This window comes from Temnothorax nylanderi, unplaced genomic scaffold (assembly GCF_030848795.1).
Source record: "Temnothorax nylanderi isolate EJ_2023f unplaced genomic scaffold, tnyl_v1.0 TNYL_tig0407_pilon, whole genome shotgun sequence".
Lineage (NCBI taxonomy): Eukaryota > Metazoa > Arthropoda > Insecta > Hymenoptera > Formicidae > Temnothorax > Temnothorax nylanderi.
The window spans coordinates 146,440-162,017 of record NW_027249469.1 but is presented as its reverse complement, the minus strand read 5'-3'; the positions used below and the strand labels follow the sequence as shown (position 1 = coordinate 162,017).

Below are 15,578 nucleotides of genomic sequence, written 5' to 3'. Positions count from 1 at the left end.
AATTGCGACGCAAAATATTTCTATTGTATGCACTGTACGTAATTGCGGTAAACGAAAAATCTAAAAAAGAACGACAATATTGTGTTACGTCCAACCCCTGGATTAGGATAAGAAAAACTGGGAAGCGAAGGAAAGGCTAACCAGAGGGATAGGGGTAAGGGAGGACGCAACCAGATACTCACAAATGTCGCTCGCAGGTACGCTCTGAGGCGCGTGGCGCGAGCGGAACGCACTTTTCACTGGCTCAGGAAGGGTCGACGTCCGTAGGGACGGTAGGACGCCTTCCTAGAGCGGTGCGATCGTCGGTCCTGTTTTAAGTCAGGAAATTTAATCCCTTTAACTTAGGATCGGACCCTGTGCGATCTCGAGAGGTGGGGGATGAGTAATGGGTGAATCTTAAGTTACAAATAAAATGAGGTGGGAACTCACAGTTAACATAAAAAAAACATTTATTCTAAATATAATTTGAACAAACTATCGATATTACAGTTTAGTAAGGCATAGGCAACTTGAACGGAGAATTGAAATATTTTAAAGTGAAAGTGTTTGTGTAAGGTGTATTCATCGCGGGTGTTACACTAGTGCGGAGGTGATCGGGCAGGATTTTTGAAGGGGAAACCTATTCAATGCACATCCTGCCCGCTATTATTACAATTAATCGTAGAATAGAGTTTACATGAATTTAATTAAATATGTGTGCGGTGTGTAGGTGTATTTGAGTCTAAATTTAAGATATAAAGAGATGATCGGAGGGTGAAGACGGAGAGACAGGATTTAACAAATAATTATAAGCTATGCGTCGGGGAAAGCTGATTATACGTGTAAGTTAAGACAAGGAAGATAAAAGATTTTGTGGTATACCTCTAGTCAAGAGTAACCACCTCAGGACGGGTCAGTTCCTCGAGATCAAGAGTCGAAGCGGTCGAGGAGGTCGGAGACGGACTTCGGGAAGAGGAGGGGGAATCGGGAGGTTCGAGCAAGGTGGCGGGATCGCGGTTGACGAGGACCACGCGGAATGGGGCCACCCGACAAACAGGGCGAGAAGGTGCGGGGAAAGGCCGTGAAGGTAGAATAATAGGGCGAGGTGGTACGACGGGGCGACTCTGCTTAGAGGAACAGGGTTGCTCCGAGAAGGTTGGTGGAGGCGGTGGACTGGCGACACGCGAAGGACCGGGTTTAGCTTGCTCGTTTTCTAATCTCCTTCGCTCTTGCTGCTTCCGACGATCACGCTCGTGTTTTACGGCCCTTCGAGATTTCTTAAGGGGGGGACCGCGGGATTCCACTACAAGTTAATAGCTTGTTAATTGTTAAAAACCGTTAATCGCGGCAAGTCGACTCGATTTTGGAGGATTGGAATTAAAGAGAGAGAGAGTCTGCTGAGGTTCCCAGCAGTAAATAGAAAAGAGATTACTCCGAGCCCGCCGATAAATCAGCTAACTCAGGAGTAATATAGAAAAAGAAATTACTCCGAGCCCGCCGATAAATCAGCTAACTCAGAAGTAAAATAGGAATAAAGATTACTCCGAGCCCGCCGATAAATCAGCTAACTCAGAAGTAATATAATAGAGATTACTCCGAGCCCGCCGATAAATCAGCTAACTCAGAAGTAATATAATAGAGATTACTCCGAGCCCGCCGATAAATCAGCTAACTCAGAAGTAATATAGGAATAGAGATTACTCCGAGCCCGCCGATAAATCAGCTAACTCAGAAGTAATATAGGAACAGAGATTACTCCGAGCCCGCCGATAAATCAGCTAACTCAGAAGTAATATAGAAAAGGTGATTGGAGGATTAGAGGGATTAATGTTTAACCGAGAGAACTTCCGGACACACGAAAAAATGGGGATAAATAAATGAAGTGTATATACGACTTACTACTTGATGCTGGTTGGATTGGGAGTAGAAATAGCCGGAACCGATGATCCTCGGGCTCTCAGCGAACACTCGTAATTTCAACGCGCACAACTCAACTTGGAAGTCTGCCTGTAGGGTTCGGAGAGACCGAAGTTCAGGAGGTGAAGATGAAGAAAAATAAATGATACTGAGTGCTCCAATGTCGGGGTTTATATAGGAAAGTTAAAGGGATGGAAGGGATGAATTTCGTGTGGGATGTGTCTGATTTTCGTTTAGGGAAATTCTGGTTGGCGGAATGTTTCTAATTATTGTTTAAGGGATTTCTTATTGGGTGGGATGGTCTTCACCCAAGAGCTGGGTTCTTAAGTTTTCGCCTATCCTAGAAAGCTAGAGACGGTTGTCGATTTTTCCGGGTGTTCATTGGTGAGTCCCCTCGTAAGGCCCTCACTGTCTTGCTGGGGGTGCAACCTATCGTTTCCTCCAGTGACTCATCTGTTTTTCGACTATCGCCGATTTCTCTTTTATTAGGGTCCCTTATTTATCTCGCGACCCTGCTCGAATTACCGACAGACGACGCATATCCCTCCAATCTCAAGTGCAGTTTTATTGCAGTTTTATTGCTAAGTGCAAACAGAAACTTCCGCCACGTGCTCTTACAAGATTTCCAAAAGCACGTTTTAGATCTCGTTTCTGTTTGTCGGAACATTGCGCGGGAAATCTGAGCTAGTCGCACGATACAGTACAGATCCCCATCAACCCCTGTCTGGAATTAAGGCCCCTTTTACGCGTCGTGTCGCCGGGTTTATAGTTATGGGCCCGATAAGGTTGCTGAGAATCTGGTCACCATACGCCCCGTCTGTCACCAATTCGTAATCTGGAGGGTTGGTTTCATTTGATCATAAAAAAAGGAATGTGAGGAGATCTAAACTCACTCCCCGATCGACAACCGTCCGTGCTCGGTTTGTGTATCCTAATCTTAAGGGCCACTCTTAGCCGCACAAGAATTCCCGCGAAAAAGGGAAATCGTGGAGTCTGCAGGACGTAACACCCCCCGCCTTAGACAAATGTTGGGGTGTATAATACAACATTTGCAGACTAATTGATTGAGAGACGATTTCCGTTTTTCGCGAGCTTTTTGGTTTCTGTTTAGAGAAGGAGGAAAGAAAAGGCGACCTCCATAAAATTCGTCCTTTATTCTTTCGTCCTTCTGGTTTATGCTGTTGCCCGTATGTGTATGTATTAGATTGTTAGATCAAAGATTTTAGAATGGTAATGCACATTCAAACGCAAGAGGAATATTTTAATGTATACGTATATATATTTTTCTGCTTATTTTGATAATATCTTAACGTTATTCGCAACGCGCAAGATTTCGGTTTATGTGAGGCTGTCTTTCCTTTCTTTAATGGGGCAATAATTCTGCCATTATTACCTAGAGCGGGTTGTCCACGTAGCTGTCATCCGTCCCGAGGCGTCCCTTTTTTTTGTGGCAGTTTTTCAACTGACCCGTGCGGCAGCCCAAAACTCCTTGTTTTTTTTATGCTTTTCCAGCTTGCCTACAACCTTTAATGTATTTGTGGCATATCGCCGGTTTAACACTTGCCATTAATTAGCTGGATTGCTATGTACTCGTCTGCGGGCGTGGTATCCTTACGGATTAGGTCGCTGAGGATGACAAGGGCTAGCTGAATTTGTTCAGCAGCCGTTTTGCATAGCAATGGTGGCAGGTTATGATAAGATAAATGAGATTCCCAAACGGAATAACTCATCGGGGTGCCATTGATAATCGACACAAAATATATATATATATATATATTTTTTTTTTTAATTCGCGAGTTTTTTTTTTCTTTTCTCGCATTAGATAATTCATGGAAGGGAATATGCTGGGACCTCGTACTTATTTGACAATCAGGTAACTATTTTTATGCTACTTGTATTTATATTTTATTAGTGTACCCCTTTTTCTTTCTGTTGTTATTAATTTAGGAAGGAAAGCATCCTCACGCTATTTTTCGAAACTACCTACGCAATTATATTTATTTAAAATCTTAAGAAGAAGGGAACATAGTGAAGCTTAATCTAGATTATAAATGGCAAGGAAAATAAAAGATTAATTCGTATATGTCGAAATTAGGCGCAAAACTTGTTTATCGTCTAAGATACAATTATGAGTACATAAGGTTATTATAAAATAAAATTTTATTACAAATTATAGGGTTGGAATTATGAAATAAGAATTATAAAAGTGAACGTCAACACATGGTAATAAAAGAAAAGAAAGGAGAGAAAAAAAACTATTACGACTTGTGGAATTAAGATTAAGCTAGGTTTCGTATTTGTGTGCATCCCTTGGTTTTTAGAAAGAGGAAAGAAATAGGCGACCTCCAAAACCCCTTCCTTAATTCCTTCGTCTTTCTTTTACAGTAAATATATATTATATATATATATATTTTTTTTGCTATCGACGCATGTAATTATACTCATTTAGAATTTAAGAAATAAAGCTTAATTTATATAGATTATAAAGGTAAGAAGAGAAAAAAAAATTTAATGATTGATACATATATTTCGCAAACAGGCTATTATAAGCGTAAAATATAAACTTATTACAGATCATAGGTTTAGACTTTGTGCACTCCGCGATCGGGTTTCGATTCGCGAGCGCGGTTGGCTGGTACAGCCTTGTAAAAAGGACTCGGCAATCAAGGTATTGGTGAGAGGAACGACTACGAAGAGATGCGGTATTGGTGGTATCGAAAATTTAATGTGTTACTGTGTCGAGGTATCGAGAAGTTCTGAGGCGAGCGGTATTCACAATAGGTATCTAGGCGGTAATTGCGAGCGCGCGAAGAGAGGGAAGGTTCGCCGAATAACGCGAGTATGTCCGAGGAGAAATGCGGGTAACAGGTAGCTGTCGCGGAATACGTCGGGTCCGACAAGGTCTCGCAGATCAACAACAGGAACGAAAACACGGCGAGCAATACAATCTAACGCTCGAAATCAACGGATGGGGCGAGAGATATTTCGCGATTCCTGAACAGACTTAAATAGGAATTAAAAAGTGAATGTAAAACATATGGCAAGGAAAGGATAAAATAAAACTTATTATGATTTACGGAATTAAAACTGTAATTAAAGTTAAAATTATTCGCTAGAGCGAGCGTAAAACCGATAATAAAGAAACAATTATAAAAGGAAAGAGAAAAGAAAAAAGGAAAAATAAAACGCAAAATTTATAATAAGGAGAGAACGTAAAATTAAGGGCCTAAAATTATTCGCTAGAGCGAGCGCAAAATTAATAATAAAGAAATAATTACGGCTTAGAAAAGGTAAACACCAAGAGAAAAAAAAAAAGGTTACAATAGACTCGCTCTAGCTTGCTCGTTGGGATTTTTTTTGTTTTGTTTTTATAAATAAATGTAGGGGATAATCCCAGGGATGGCCACCACCTCTTCGAATTCGCTGTGCTGGGCACATCCCATTTGCACGAGCAATTGCGCCAGGTCTGGCGTCTCGTCTTCGTGCTCGGGCTTCGCTCGGAAGTCGATGATGGCGGCCTCGTCCTTGACCGGCAGCCGGATCTTGATCCATCCCTCTCTTTTTTCGACTAGGTGTTTCGTTAAGGCGATGGACCTACGGGACCATCGCAGCCTTCCTTCGAGTGGTCGGAGGTGGGCTAGTCCACAGGGGATGGCCTGCCACTCTAGCTCGCGAAAGCGATCCTCGAGGGTGTAAATCTCAAACATGGGCCGCTGGACAGCGCGGCCCCAATCTCTGAGGGCAACCGTAACCCGGTTCCCTCTTTCAACTCGGAGCACGAGGCCCCTCTGCCACCGTCTTCCCTCACGAACAGCGACCTCCGTTTCCGGCACAATTTCGTCTGGCGGGAGATGGAGGAACTCACTCCTACGCATCATTCTCCGTGTTAGGTCCTCGACAAGCTCGTCGAGGTCCTCACGCGAATTCTCCAGATGGACCCATAAGAAGGTTGGGGAGTCCACCCGGATGACCTTCGCCTTGAGCGGGCCGCGGGTCAACAAGCTAGTGTTGATGCATTTGATTTCCATGGCTTCGGCTACAAGAATTCGTTGTTAGATTATCTGCATGTCGCAGCATGCGATTATAGGGGCAGGGCGTTAATGATAGATAATGAGATGTCATGCAATTCGTCCCTTTTCCCTTTGTGCCCCCCCCCCTTTTTTTTTTTTTTACCCTTTGAGTTCGAAAGTATAGGTACTCTCTTTCAAAGGTAGGGAAGGATAGGCGTGTTCCGATTTTCCGTTTGTTGACCCGACAGGCTGGACATTTGCCTGCCATTCAAGATCATGGAGTGGTGCGCTAGCTGACGCTCCTTGTTCCGGATCGTCTTTCGGAGCATTGGCATTTTTAGTTTTAGGCCTTGCCTGTCCCAGATGTAATAAAAGGTGAGTTAACGAGTCCCATATTGCTCCTATTAGATATATCGACCACCCATATACTGTATGAAGAGCATATCCATGCACAAGTGTATCTAATATTAATTTAATGGCTCTTATAAAAAGATATATTCCAAGCAGGCCAGCGCTAATATTGCCAAAGATTAAAAATTTGCTCCAGAAATTTTCCCAGGCTGAGAGTGCAATTTTTTCGATTGAAGCCTCGTCGATTAGGTTGGCGAACGATCCTCCACTCAGCACGGTTGATTCTCCCATTACTCCTCTTGCTACGGTGTTAAGGACAGCGGGTCTCTCAGCGGGAAACATTATGTGATCCTTTAGATCTTCCAGATCCTTTTGTGTGTATATGCCGCTGGTAGCGAGTGCTCCAGGGCTAGTGTACTTCCAGGTAGTTTTGGTCATGGGTTTTATGACCGTAGGTGCTAGTGTTTCTATTGGCCTTGGCGTAATTTTATACCAAGAGTCTCCCAAAAGATACATAGGAGGTGCGAAAGAATTACAATTAATTTGTGTTCCTTGCCGTAGTAGTACGTGCGTTTGAGGCGTTAGGAAGGAGGTCTTGTTATTAAACATTACTGGGAGTTGCTCGTAGCATTCTTGGGTGTGGACTAATTTTACCTCGACTGGAACGCATTTTATTATGTGGATTACTTCGCCTGCTAGAAGGGCCATATATCCAGGTCCCTTCATAAAATGATAGGCGAAGATGTCGGGAGATTGTGTAGCTATTGCTAAAGCGTTTTGCAACATTTTTAACTCAAGGTTACATTGTTGTAATAAGATGTTCCTGTACAGTTGATTAATCTGGTTACGGATGTGCTTTTCTACATAAACGAATTTCGAATTCATATAAGTAAAAAGGTCGAGATTTTCTACACGGCCGGTTCGTTTAGCGATGTCCGTTTCAGGTGAAGTTTCCCAAATTACTAATTTTGGGTGTTCAGTTCGAATGAGCGAATATCCACACGCTAAGTCTTTCCCGGTGCTGGTTAAAGCAAAGACTGTATCGTCAGCATTCACAGTATAAGCGGTTTGAGAGTGCTCGTTTACGTTATCGATTACCTTTTCCGCGTAACCTCTATATAAGGTGCTATATGAAGTGAATTTACAGGAGTCATTAGGTATGGGCTCCCAAAAGGTATTTCCTCCTTCTATGTCGGTGCATCTGGCGGTACTAAAATCACAGGCCACTCCTGATCTAAGTTGTATACGGTTAGTGCTTAGTTTAACGTTAGCGAAGTAATCTTGCAGGGTGATTGTGACAGTTGCCTGTACGAAAACATTTGTCCACGTTCCGTAAAGGTCTGAATAGGATCCTCCAGAACATTTTCCGTCGGCGTCCACAACGCCAGTTAGGATCGCCGGGCGACTGGTGGTCTGGTTAGATTTTAGTGCTACTATGTATGTTCCTTTAAATTCGAGAGTTCCATAATAATGCATTCGTATGCAGGCCTCCCTGGTCACTTCGTGTATATATGCATATTTTCCATTTAGAACGTCCGAATTATGAGAAAACATTCCACATTTCCGGATCGTACGATCGATTTCTACCTTGCATTGTATCACTTTTACAGATTCGAATTCGTTGAGCTGCAATAATTGTATGAAGACTTGGCTAGAATTGACCTTTGGTAGTGGAATATCGCATTCTTCAACGTTTATTAATGATAAGGTTGTTAAATTGGTAGTTGGGGAAATACAATCATATCCTATTATTCCGTAAGTTTGGCGTATCCATATGGTTATTATTAATATTGCGGTTATTCCTTTAATCCGGGGATCCATCTGAAATTTATTGAGTTGTCTTTATAGTATATTGTATCTGTTTATTTATTTATTTATTTATTTATTTGGTTTGATATGAGAAATTCGCAATCGGTTGGGGTGTACAACTCGGCTATTTTTCTTGATTCTGATTTTCACGTTGTTTTTATTCAGTATTTCTAAGATTTCATGAGGTCCAGTATATTGATCTCCAAATTTTCCTGGCTTAGGCCCTTTTAGCAGAAACACGTGGTCTCCAGGTTTAAAGGTTCGAGGGTTAATTTTTTTGTCGTAGTGTCTCTTGGATTTGAATTTAGCTTCGACGACGTTTTCACGAGCGTTCGTTTGTATAGTGTGAAGTTGCGTGACGAGACTTATTAAATATTCGTTGTAATTTCCTAATTTGTCTTCTGGAGCCAGAGGTTCGTTCGATGGAATTCTTGCTATTTTACCGAAAACTAATTCGTACGGGGTGTGTTTTGTTGCTTCGTGTATGCTGGTGTTATAATTAAACATTGCAAGACTAATCCATCTATCCCACTGCTTTTGCTCATTTGCATATTGTTTAAGATATTCTCCTAATGCATGATGTGATCTTTCTAACGATCCGTTTGATTGAGGGTGAAAGGCAGTTGTACGAAATTTGCGAATTCTGAATATTTTAGCAATCTTTTTCATTAAATCGCTAATAAAATTTCTTCCTTGGTCGGTTAATATTGCTTTAGGTGCCCCTAATACACAAATAAATCTGTCCACGAAGGCTTCCGCTATTGTTTCGGAAGTTTGATCTGGTAGGGGTACTCCCATGCAAAATTTAGTTAATTGATCTTGTAAGGTTAAAATATATTTGTTGCCTCTTTCGGTTTTGGACAGGGGTCTCCTACGATATCCATCGCTACTTTATCGAAAGAAGATCCTGGTGTGTCAGTAATTATCATAGGTTGTTTAGTCTTTACTCGCACTAATTTTTTCAATTGACATTGTAAGCATTGCTGTATATATTGTTGAACGTCGGCTTTTAAATTTTCCCAATAATATTTATGCTTAATTCTATGATATGTCTTTGTAACGCCTCGGTGTCCTCCGGTAGGCGAACAGTGCATTTCACCGATTATAATAGAACGGAGATCTCTAGGAGGGTATTTAATCAATCCATTACATATGATTAATTTGGTTGTTGAGTTAGTAAAATTTAATTGTAAAACAGATTTTATATTATTCCATGGTACATTGTTAACAATATCTGTTTTTGCGATGCTGAGTGTTTCTAATTTTAGTCTGTCGGCTACGTCTTGTAAGTTTTTTATAACTGTGGTAATCTGCGTTAAGGTCATTGTTGGGCCTTCCCGTTGTCCTTCACTGATGGGTAGTGCTATGTGGTAGTATTTTTTATACTTTACAGCCTTTGCTTCACCTAGGGTAAGCGGGCTTAAGGGGGGAGCCTCATGTAAAAAATTTTTTTTTGCATTTTTTTTATGGCTTGAAAAATTCATGTACCATCTGAAGAATATATTTCCAAAGTTTCAAAGCCCAAATCAAATCCTAAAGGTCCCTAAGAAGTCATTAAAGTGATGCGCTCTAATGGTATAAAAAGCAGGTACATGAGCGCACTCGCTCTCGGCGTTTACCTTTCGATTTCTCGTGCAACAATATTTATTAGTTTGCTCTGTGAGTATTCTATATTATGTATATATTATGTGTGTACCATATTTTCCCTCCAAACAAACAGCTGAGAGACCACTCACTAACAGTATATTGTTCTTTGCTGTGTCGTACAGTCTGTAATTATCGCTTCTGTTTTATATTATTTGCAAAAATGATGCGTAAAGTTACAAAGGATGAGCCAAATTATCGTCCTAACCAGCCTCGTCGTCGGCGATATCACGGTAATCAGTTTTCGAATGTACCGAACGTGGAAGTCGATGAGGAGATGAGCGAGGAAACTAGCGCGTCTGCAAAGAAGTTGAAGGCGTCAGCGGAAGATGTTATTGTAAACCCTAGTATGTGTTATCGAATTATTGAATTTATCAGCGTTTTCTCTGCTCTCGCTGATTTACTTGTCTGTAAAGTGTGCAAGCAAAAAGTTAAATTTGGACAATCTGGCGAAAGAGGTCTTGGTTTCAAAATTTCAGTGCAGTGTAGATGCGGAACTTCTCTCATCCAATCAGGACTGTTTATTCACAACGCCTATGAAATAAATAGACGTGTTGTTTTTGCCATGCGTTTACTCGGTGTCGCTCGAGAAGGAATAAATATTTTTTGTGGTATTATGGATTTAGGCAGTGGATTATCTAAACAAACTTACGACCATATTATAAAACATGTACATTCGTCTGTCAAACAAATTTTTGCTTTGAGTTGCAAAAATGCAGTAGAAGAGGAGAAAAGTAATAATGAGAAGAAAGAAAAGCCGTTACTAAATTTCACGGTAAGCGGCGACGGATCGTGGAAAAAGCGCGGGTTCTCTTCTCTCTATGGCGTGACGACTCTTATCGCTTACTATTCGGGTAAAGTGATTGATTTAATCGTAAAAAGCAGCTACTGTCAAGCATGTGTCTATTTTCGGAACCACGCTGACAATGATCAGAGTGCAGAGCATCTAGAAAATTGTACCATAACTCATAAAGGATCTGCAGGTAAAATGGAGGTCGACGCTGTCCTTGAAATGTTTCGTCGTTCTGAGGAATATTATGGTGTACGCTATACTAATTACGTCGGAGATGGTGACGCAAAAACTTTTAAGACTATTCTAGATGCTAAGCCGTATGAAGATGTTGAAGTGATAAAAAGTGAATGCGTAGGTCACGTGGAAAAGAGAATGGGAAGCCGCCTTAGAAATAAAAAAAAAACCGCTAAGCTTGGTGGAAGAGGAAAGCTTACCGATGCTTTAATTAAAAAATTGACAAAATATTATGGTCTAGCCATTCGTAGGAATGCACACTCAAAAGAAAATATGAAAAAGGAAATAATGGCCACTTATTACCATCTATCTTCGACGGATAAACAGCCGCAGCATCACTTTTGCCCTACTGGCGCCGACTCGTGGTGTGCATACAACGCTGCAAAAGCCAAAAATGTTGCCTATCAACATCCAGAACCACTGCACAAAGATGTACAAAAGCACATTTTGCCGATTTACGAAGATTTGTCTCGGGATGACTTGTTGGAACGGTGTGTGGGTGGCTTCACACAGAATGCAAACGAATCTTTCAATGCAACTGTGTGGCGTTTGGCTCCGAAGCATTTGAACTGCGGTTCAAAAATCATCGAAATTGCTGCATACTTGGCCGGAGGTATGTTCAACGACGGCTATATGTTTGTATTGAGAGTTATGAACGATTTACAACTGGAAATTGGCCCGGAGTGCAACAAATTTGCTGATACTTATGATAAGGATCGAGTAAAGAGGCAAAATCGACGATCACAAAACGCGACAAAAGAGGCCAGGACTGCTCGAAAAGAGGAAAATGCAGCACAATTAGATGTTTTTCTAGAAGAAGAAGGATTACTTTACGGCCCTGGTATCGCAGATTAAGCCTAGGTAAATATAAGTCACTCTGAACAACTTTTTGGTAGCGAAAACTTTAAACGCGTTTTTCTCAAAACGCTTTTTTTTTCGCGCCGGGGAATATAACTCAAAAAGTTAATGGCCGATCAACTTGAAACTTTGTACAGATATTTGTATATGTATTGTATACTTCATGAACCTAAAAATATATTAAAATTGTTATAATAAATATAGTTTTTAACGATTTGTTTAAAACAGAAAATTGAATAAATTTTTTTAAATGTCCCCAATTTTTCATTTTTTGGTTTTTTTGGCTAAATTTAGGTTCATGAAGTACAAAATATCTTATTTTAATGGAAAAAATTTAATTCGTTGATTTCAGATAATTACAAGGACCTGAGCGTTCCCCGGCGCAAACTCGAGGAGCCAACTTTAAGCAGCTGTAGCGTGGCCATTTTGTTTTCTTTTCCCAACAAAAAAATTTTTTCTTGTACATTAAAACTTAAATATTACAATGTATTTTATTTGAATTCAATAATCACTTCCACTTTTTTGTAATAAAATCTTAAAAAAAGTGCTGTTTACATGAGGCTCCCCCCTTAAACGTGGGATCTCGTTTCGTTCGAATAGCTTTTGTGATCCAGAATCTAATGGTTTCCCATTAGTGTCGACAAAGTATGCCACATTGTCTTTACGTAAAAATAGTAAATCACGAGTTTCTATTATATTGCCTTTGAGTATTTGATTATCAATAATGGTAGGTTTTATCCGTGGGTTTTTATTTTCATTAGCAGGGACGTCAGATTCGCTAGATTCGTCTTCCTTATCGTCTATTTCATTATATGGGCCACTTTCTTTGTCTGGCGGGTCGTTTCTATCTTCTATCTCCTCGATTTCATTTCCCTGATCCTGTGATCTTTCTTGCTGATTATGCATATTTTTCGCTGTCTGGCTTCGAGTTTGTATTCTATTATAATTAGGAGGGTCGTGGACTAATGCTTTTTCTACAATTTCCGATTTCGGTGGCTCACGCAGTTCTTCCTGCGTAAAAGGTATAGAATCTTTGTTTCTATCAGGTGGGTTATCGTTAGGTGGTAAATCTTCCATTTTTTCGTCATCTGAAAGGTATAGATCGAAATCCTCGTCCTCCTCCTCATCAGATTCTTCTAACATTTTAGCAATTGTTTCTGCATCTCTGGGATCATTCGGATTTAAAAGTTTTTTATGATTAATTATGTTGCAGTCTGCTTCTTCGAAATTTACCGGATTTCTTGACAAAGCGTCGGCGTTAACATTAGTTTTTCCTGCCTTGTATTCTACATCATAATCATATTCTGCTAATTTCAATCTCCAGCGGAGAATTCTCATGTTTGCATCTTGGGCATTTTTAAACCAAAGTAAAGGCTTATGATCTGTGACTAATGTAAATTTTCGCCCGTATAGATATGGTCGGAAATGTTTGACGCAATATATTATCGCTAAAGCTTCCTTTTCATAAGTGTCGTATTTTAATTCGTTGTCGGTTAAAGTTCGCGACGCGTATGCTATTGGCCGATCCTTGTTTATTTCTCCTTGCGATAATATGCCCCCTACGGCAGTTCCGGAAGCGTCGGTAGTTAAAATGAAAGGTTTCGAAAAGTCAGGATATTGCAAGACCGGTTCTTCGCATAATTTCTGTTTCAACATTTCGAAAGATTCTTCTTGAACAGATGTCCAGTTAAAAGGCGTATCGTTTTTTAATAAATTTGTTAAAGGTTTAGCTAATTTGGAAAAATTTGGTATAAATCTTCTGTAATATCCTGCTAATCCAAGAAATTGTTTAATATTTTTCGGTGTTTTTGGCCTAGGGAATTGTCTTACGGCTTCCACTTTTTTTGGATCGGGTTTAATTCCATCGCTACTTATTATGTGTCCTAAGTATGTTACCTCGGTTTTTAAAAATTCGCATTTATCGGGCTGTAATTTTAGATTAGCTTGGCGAAGTCGTTCCATTACTAAATTGTACCTTCTTTCGTGTTCTTCTAATGTAGAAGCGGAAATAATAATATCATCCATATAGATAAATACACCTTCTATCCCTGTTAATATTAGATCCATTAGTCGTTGGAAGGTAGCGGGAGCATTCTTTAACCCAAAAGGCATTTTTTCGAATTCATAATGACCATTAGGAGTCGTAAATGCGGTTTTATGGCTATCTGTGGGATCCATTTCTATTTGGTGAAACCCAGAGGCGAGATCACATACGGTGAAATATTTTGCATTGCCTAACTGGTCGATAATTTCGACAATGTTCGGTAATGGGTAGGCATCGCCCATGGTTTTTTCATTCACGCCTCGGAAATCTACGTTTGAATCTGAAATTTTCCATTATTTCATGGAATCGAGCTTGTGCGCATGCCAAAGTTTTTGAAGACGGTTTACTTTTCCTGTTAATTTCATAAATTTTCTCCATATTGGGATTATATGATTTTACTCTACTCTTGCAAAATATTTCACCGTATGTGATCTCGCCTCTGGGTTTCACCAAATAGAAATGGATCCCACAGATAGCCATAAAACCGCATTTACGACTCCTAATGGTCATTATGAATTCGAAAAAATGCCTTTTGGGTTAAAGAATGCTCCCGCTACCTTCCAACGACTAATGGATCTAATATTAACAGGGATAGAAGGTGTATTTATCTATATGGATGATATTATTATTTCCGCTTCTACATTAGAAGAACACGAAAGAAGGTACAATTTAGTAATGGAACGACTTCGCCAAGCTAATCTAAAATTACAGCCCGATAAATGCGAATTTTTAAAAACCGAGGTAACATACTTAGGACACATAATAAGTAGCGATGGAATTAAACCCGATCCAAAAAAAGTGGAAGCCGTAAGACAATTCCCTAGGCCAAAAACACCGAAAAATATTAAACAATTTCTTGGATTAGCAGGATATTACAGAAGATTTATACCAAATTTTTCCAAATTAGCTAAACCTTTAACAAATTTATTAAAAAACGATACGCCTTTTAACTGGACATCTGTTCAAGAAGAATCTTTCGAAATGTTGAAACAGAAATTATGCGAAGAACCGGTCTTGCAATATCCTGACTTTTCGAAACCTTTCATTTTAACTACCGACGCTTCCGGAACTGCCGTAGGGGGCATATTATCGCAAGGAGAAATAAACAAGGATCGGCCAATAGCATACGCGTCGCGAACTTTAACCGACAACGAATTAAAATACGACACTTATGAAAAGGAAGCTTTAGCGATAATATATTGCGTCAAACATTTCCGACCATATCTATACGGGCGAAAATTTACATTAGTCACAGATCATAAGCCTTTACTTTGGTTTAAAAATGCCCAAGATGCAAACATGAGAATTCTCCGCTGGAGATTGAAATTAGCAGAATATGATTATGATGTAGAATACAAGGCAGGAAAAACTAATGTTAACGCCGACGCTTTGTCAAGAAATCCGGTAAATTTCGAAGAAGCAGACTGCAACATAATTAATCATAAAAAACTTTTAAATCCGAATGATCCCAGAGATGCAGAAACAATTGCTAAAATGTTAGAAGAATCTGATGAGGAGGAGGACGAGGATTTCGATCTATACCTTTCAGATGACGAAAAAATGGAAGATTTACCACCTAACGATAACCCACCTGATAGAAACAAAGATTCTATACCTTTTACGCAGGAAGAACTGCGTGAGCCACCGAAATCGGAAATTGTAGAAAAAGCATTAGTCCACGACCCTCCTAATTATAATAGAATACAAACTCGAAGCCAGACAGCGAAAAATATGCATAATCAGCAAGAAAGATCACAGGATCAGGGAAATGAAATCGAGGAGATAGAAGATAGAAACGACCCGCCAGACAAAGAAAGTGGCCCATATAATGAAATAGACGATAAGGAAGACGAATCTAGCGAATCTGACGTCCCTGCTAATGAAAATAAAAACCCACGGATAAAACCTACCATTATTGATAATCAAATACTCAAAGGCA

The 15,578-nt window shown here is 40.0% G+C and overlaps 2 protein-coding genes across 2 annotated transcripts; one reads left to right on the top strand and one right to left on the bottom strand.

Moving 5' to 3' along the window:
• Positions 1–5,044: 5,044 nt before the first annotated feature.
• On the bottom strand, positions 5,045–8,153 carry LOC139782388 (uncharacterized). Its single transcript, XM_071721413.1, has one exon. It carries the CDS (start codon positions 8,076–8,078, stop codon positions 6,066–6,068), a length of 2,013 nt encoding a protein of 670 aa, XP_071577514.1. The 5' UTR covers positions 8,079–8,153; the 3' UTR covers positions 5,045–6,065.
• Positions 8,154–9,812: 1,659 nt separating this feature from the next.
• On the top strand, positions 9,813–12,162 carry LOC139782389 (uncharacterized). Its single transcript, XM_071721414.1, has 2 exons — positions 9,813–11,598; positions 11,948–12,162. Exon 1 carries the CDS (start codon positions 9,874–9,876, stop codon positions 11,590–11,592), a length of 1,719 nt encoding a protein of 572 aa, XP_071577515.1. The 5' UTR covers positions 9,813–9,873; the 3' UTR covers positions 11,593–11,598; positions 11,948–12,162.
• The last annotated feature ends 3,416 nt before the right edge of the window (positions 12,163–15,578 follow it).

Excerpts from the sequence above, each read along its gene's own strand:
- LOC139782388 (XM_071721413.1), bottom strand. The coding sequence starts at position 8,078 with ATGGATCCCCGGATTAAAGGAATAACCGCAATATTAATAATAACCATA.
- LOC139782389 (XM_071721414.1), top strand. The coding sequence starts at position 9,874 with ATGATGCGTAAAGTTACAAAGGATGAGCCAAATTATCGTCCTAACCAG.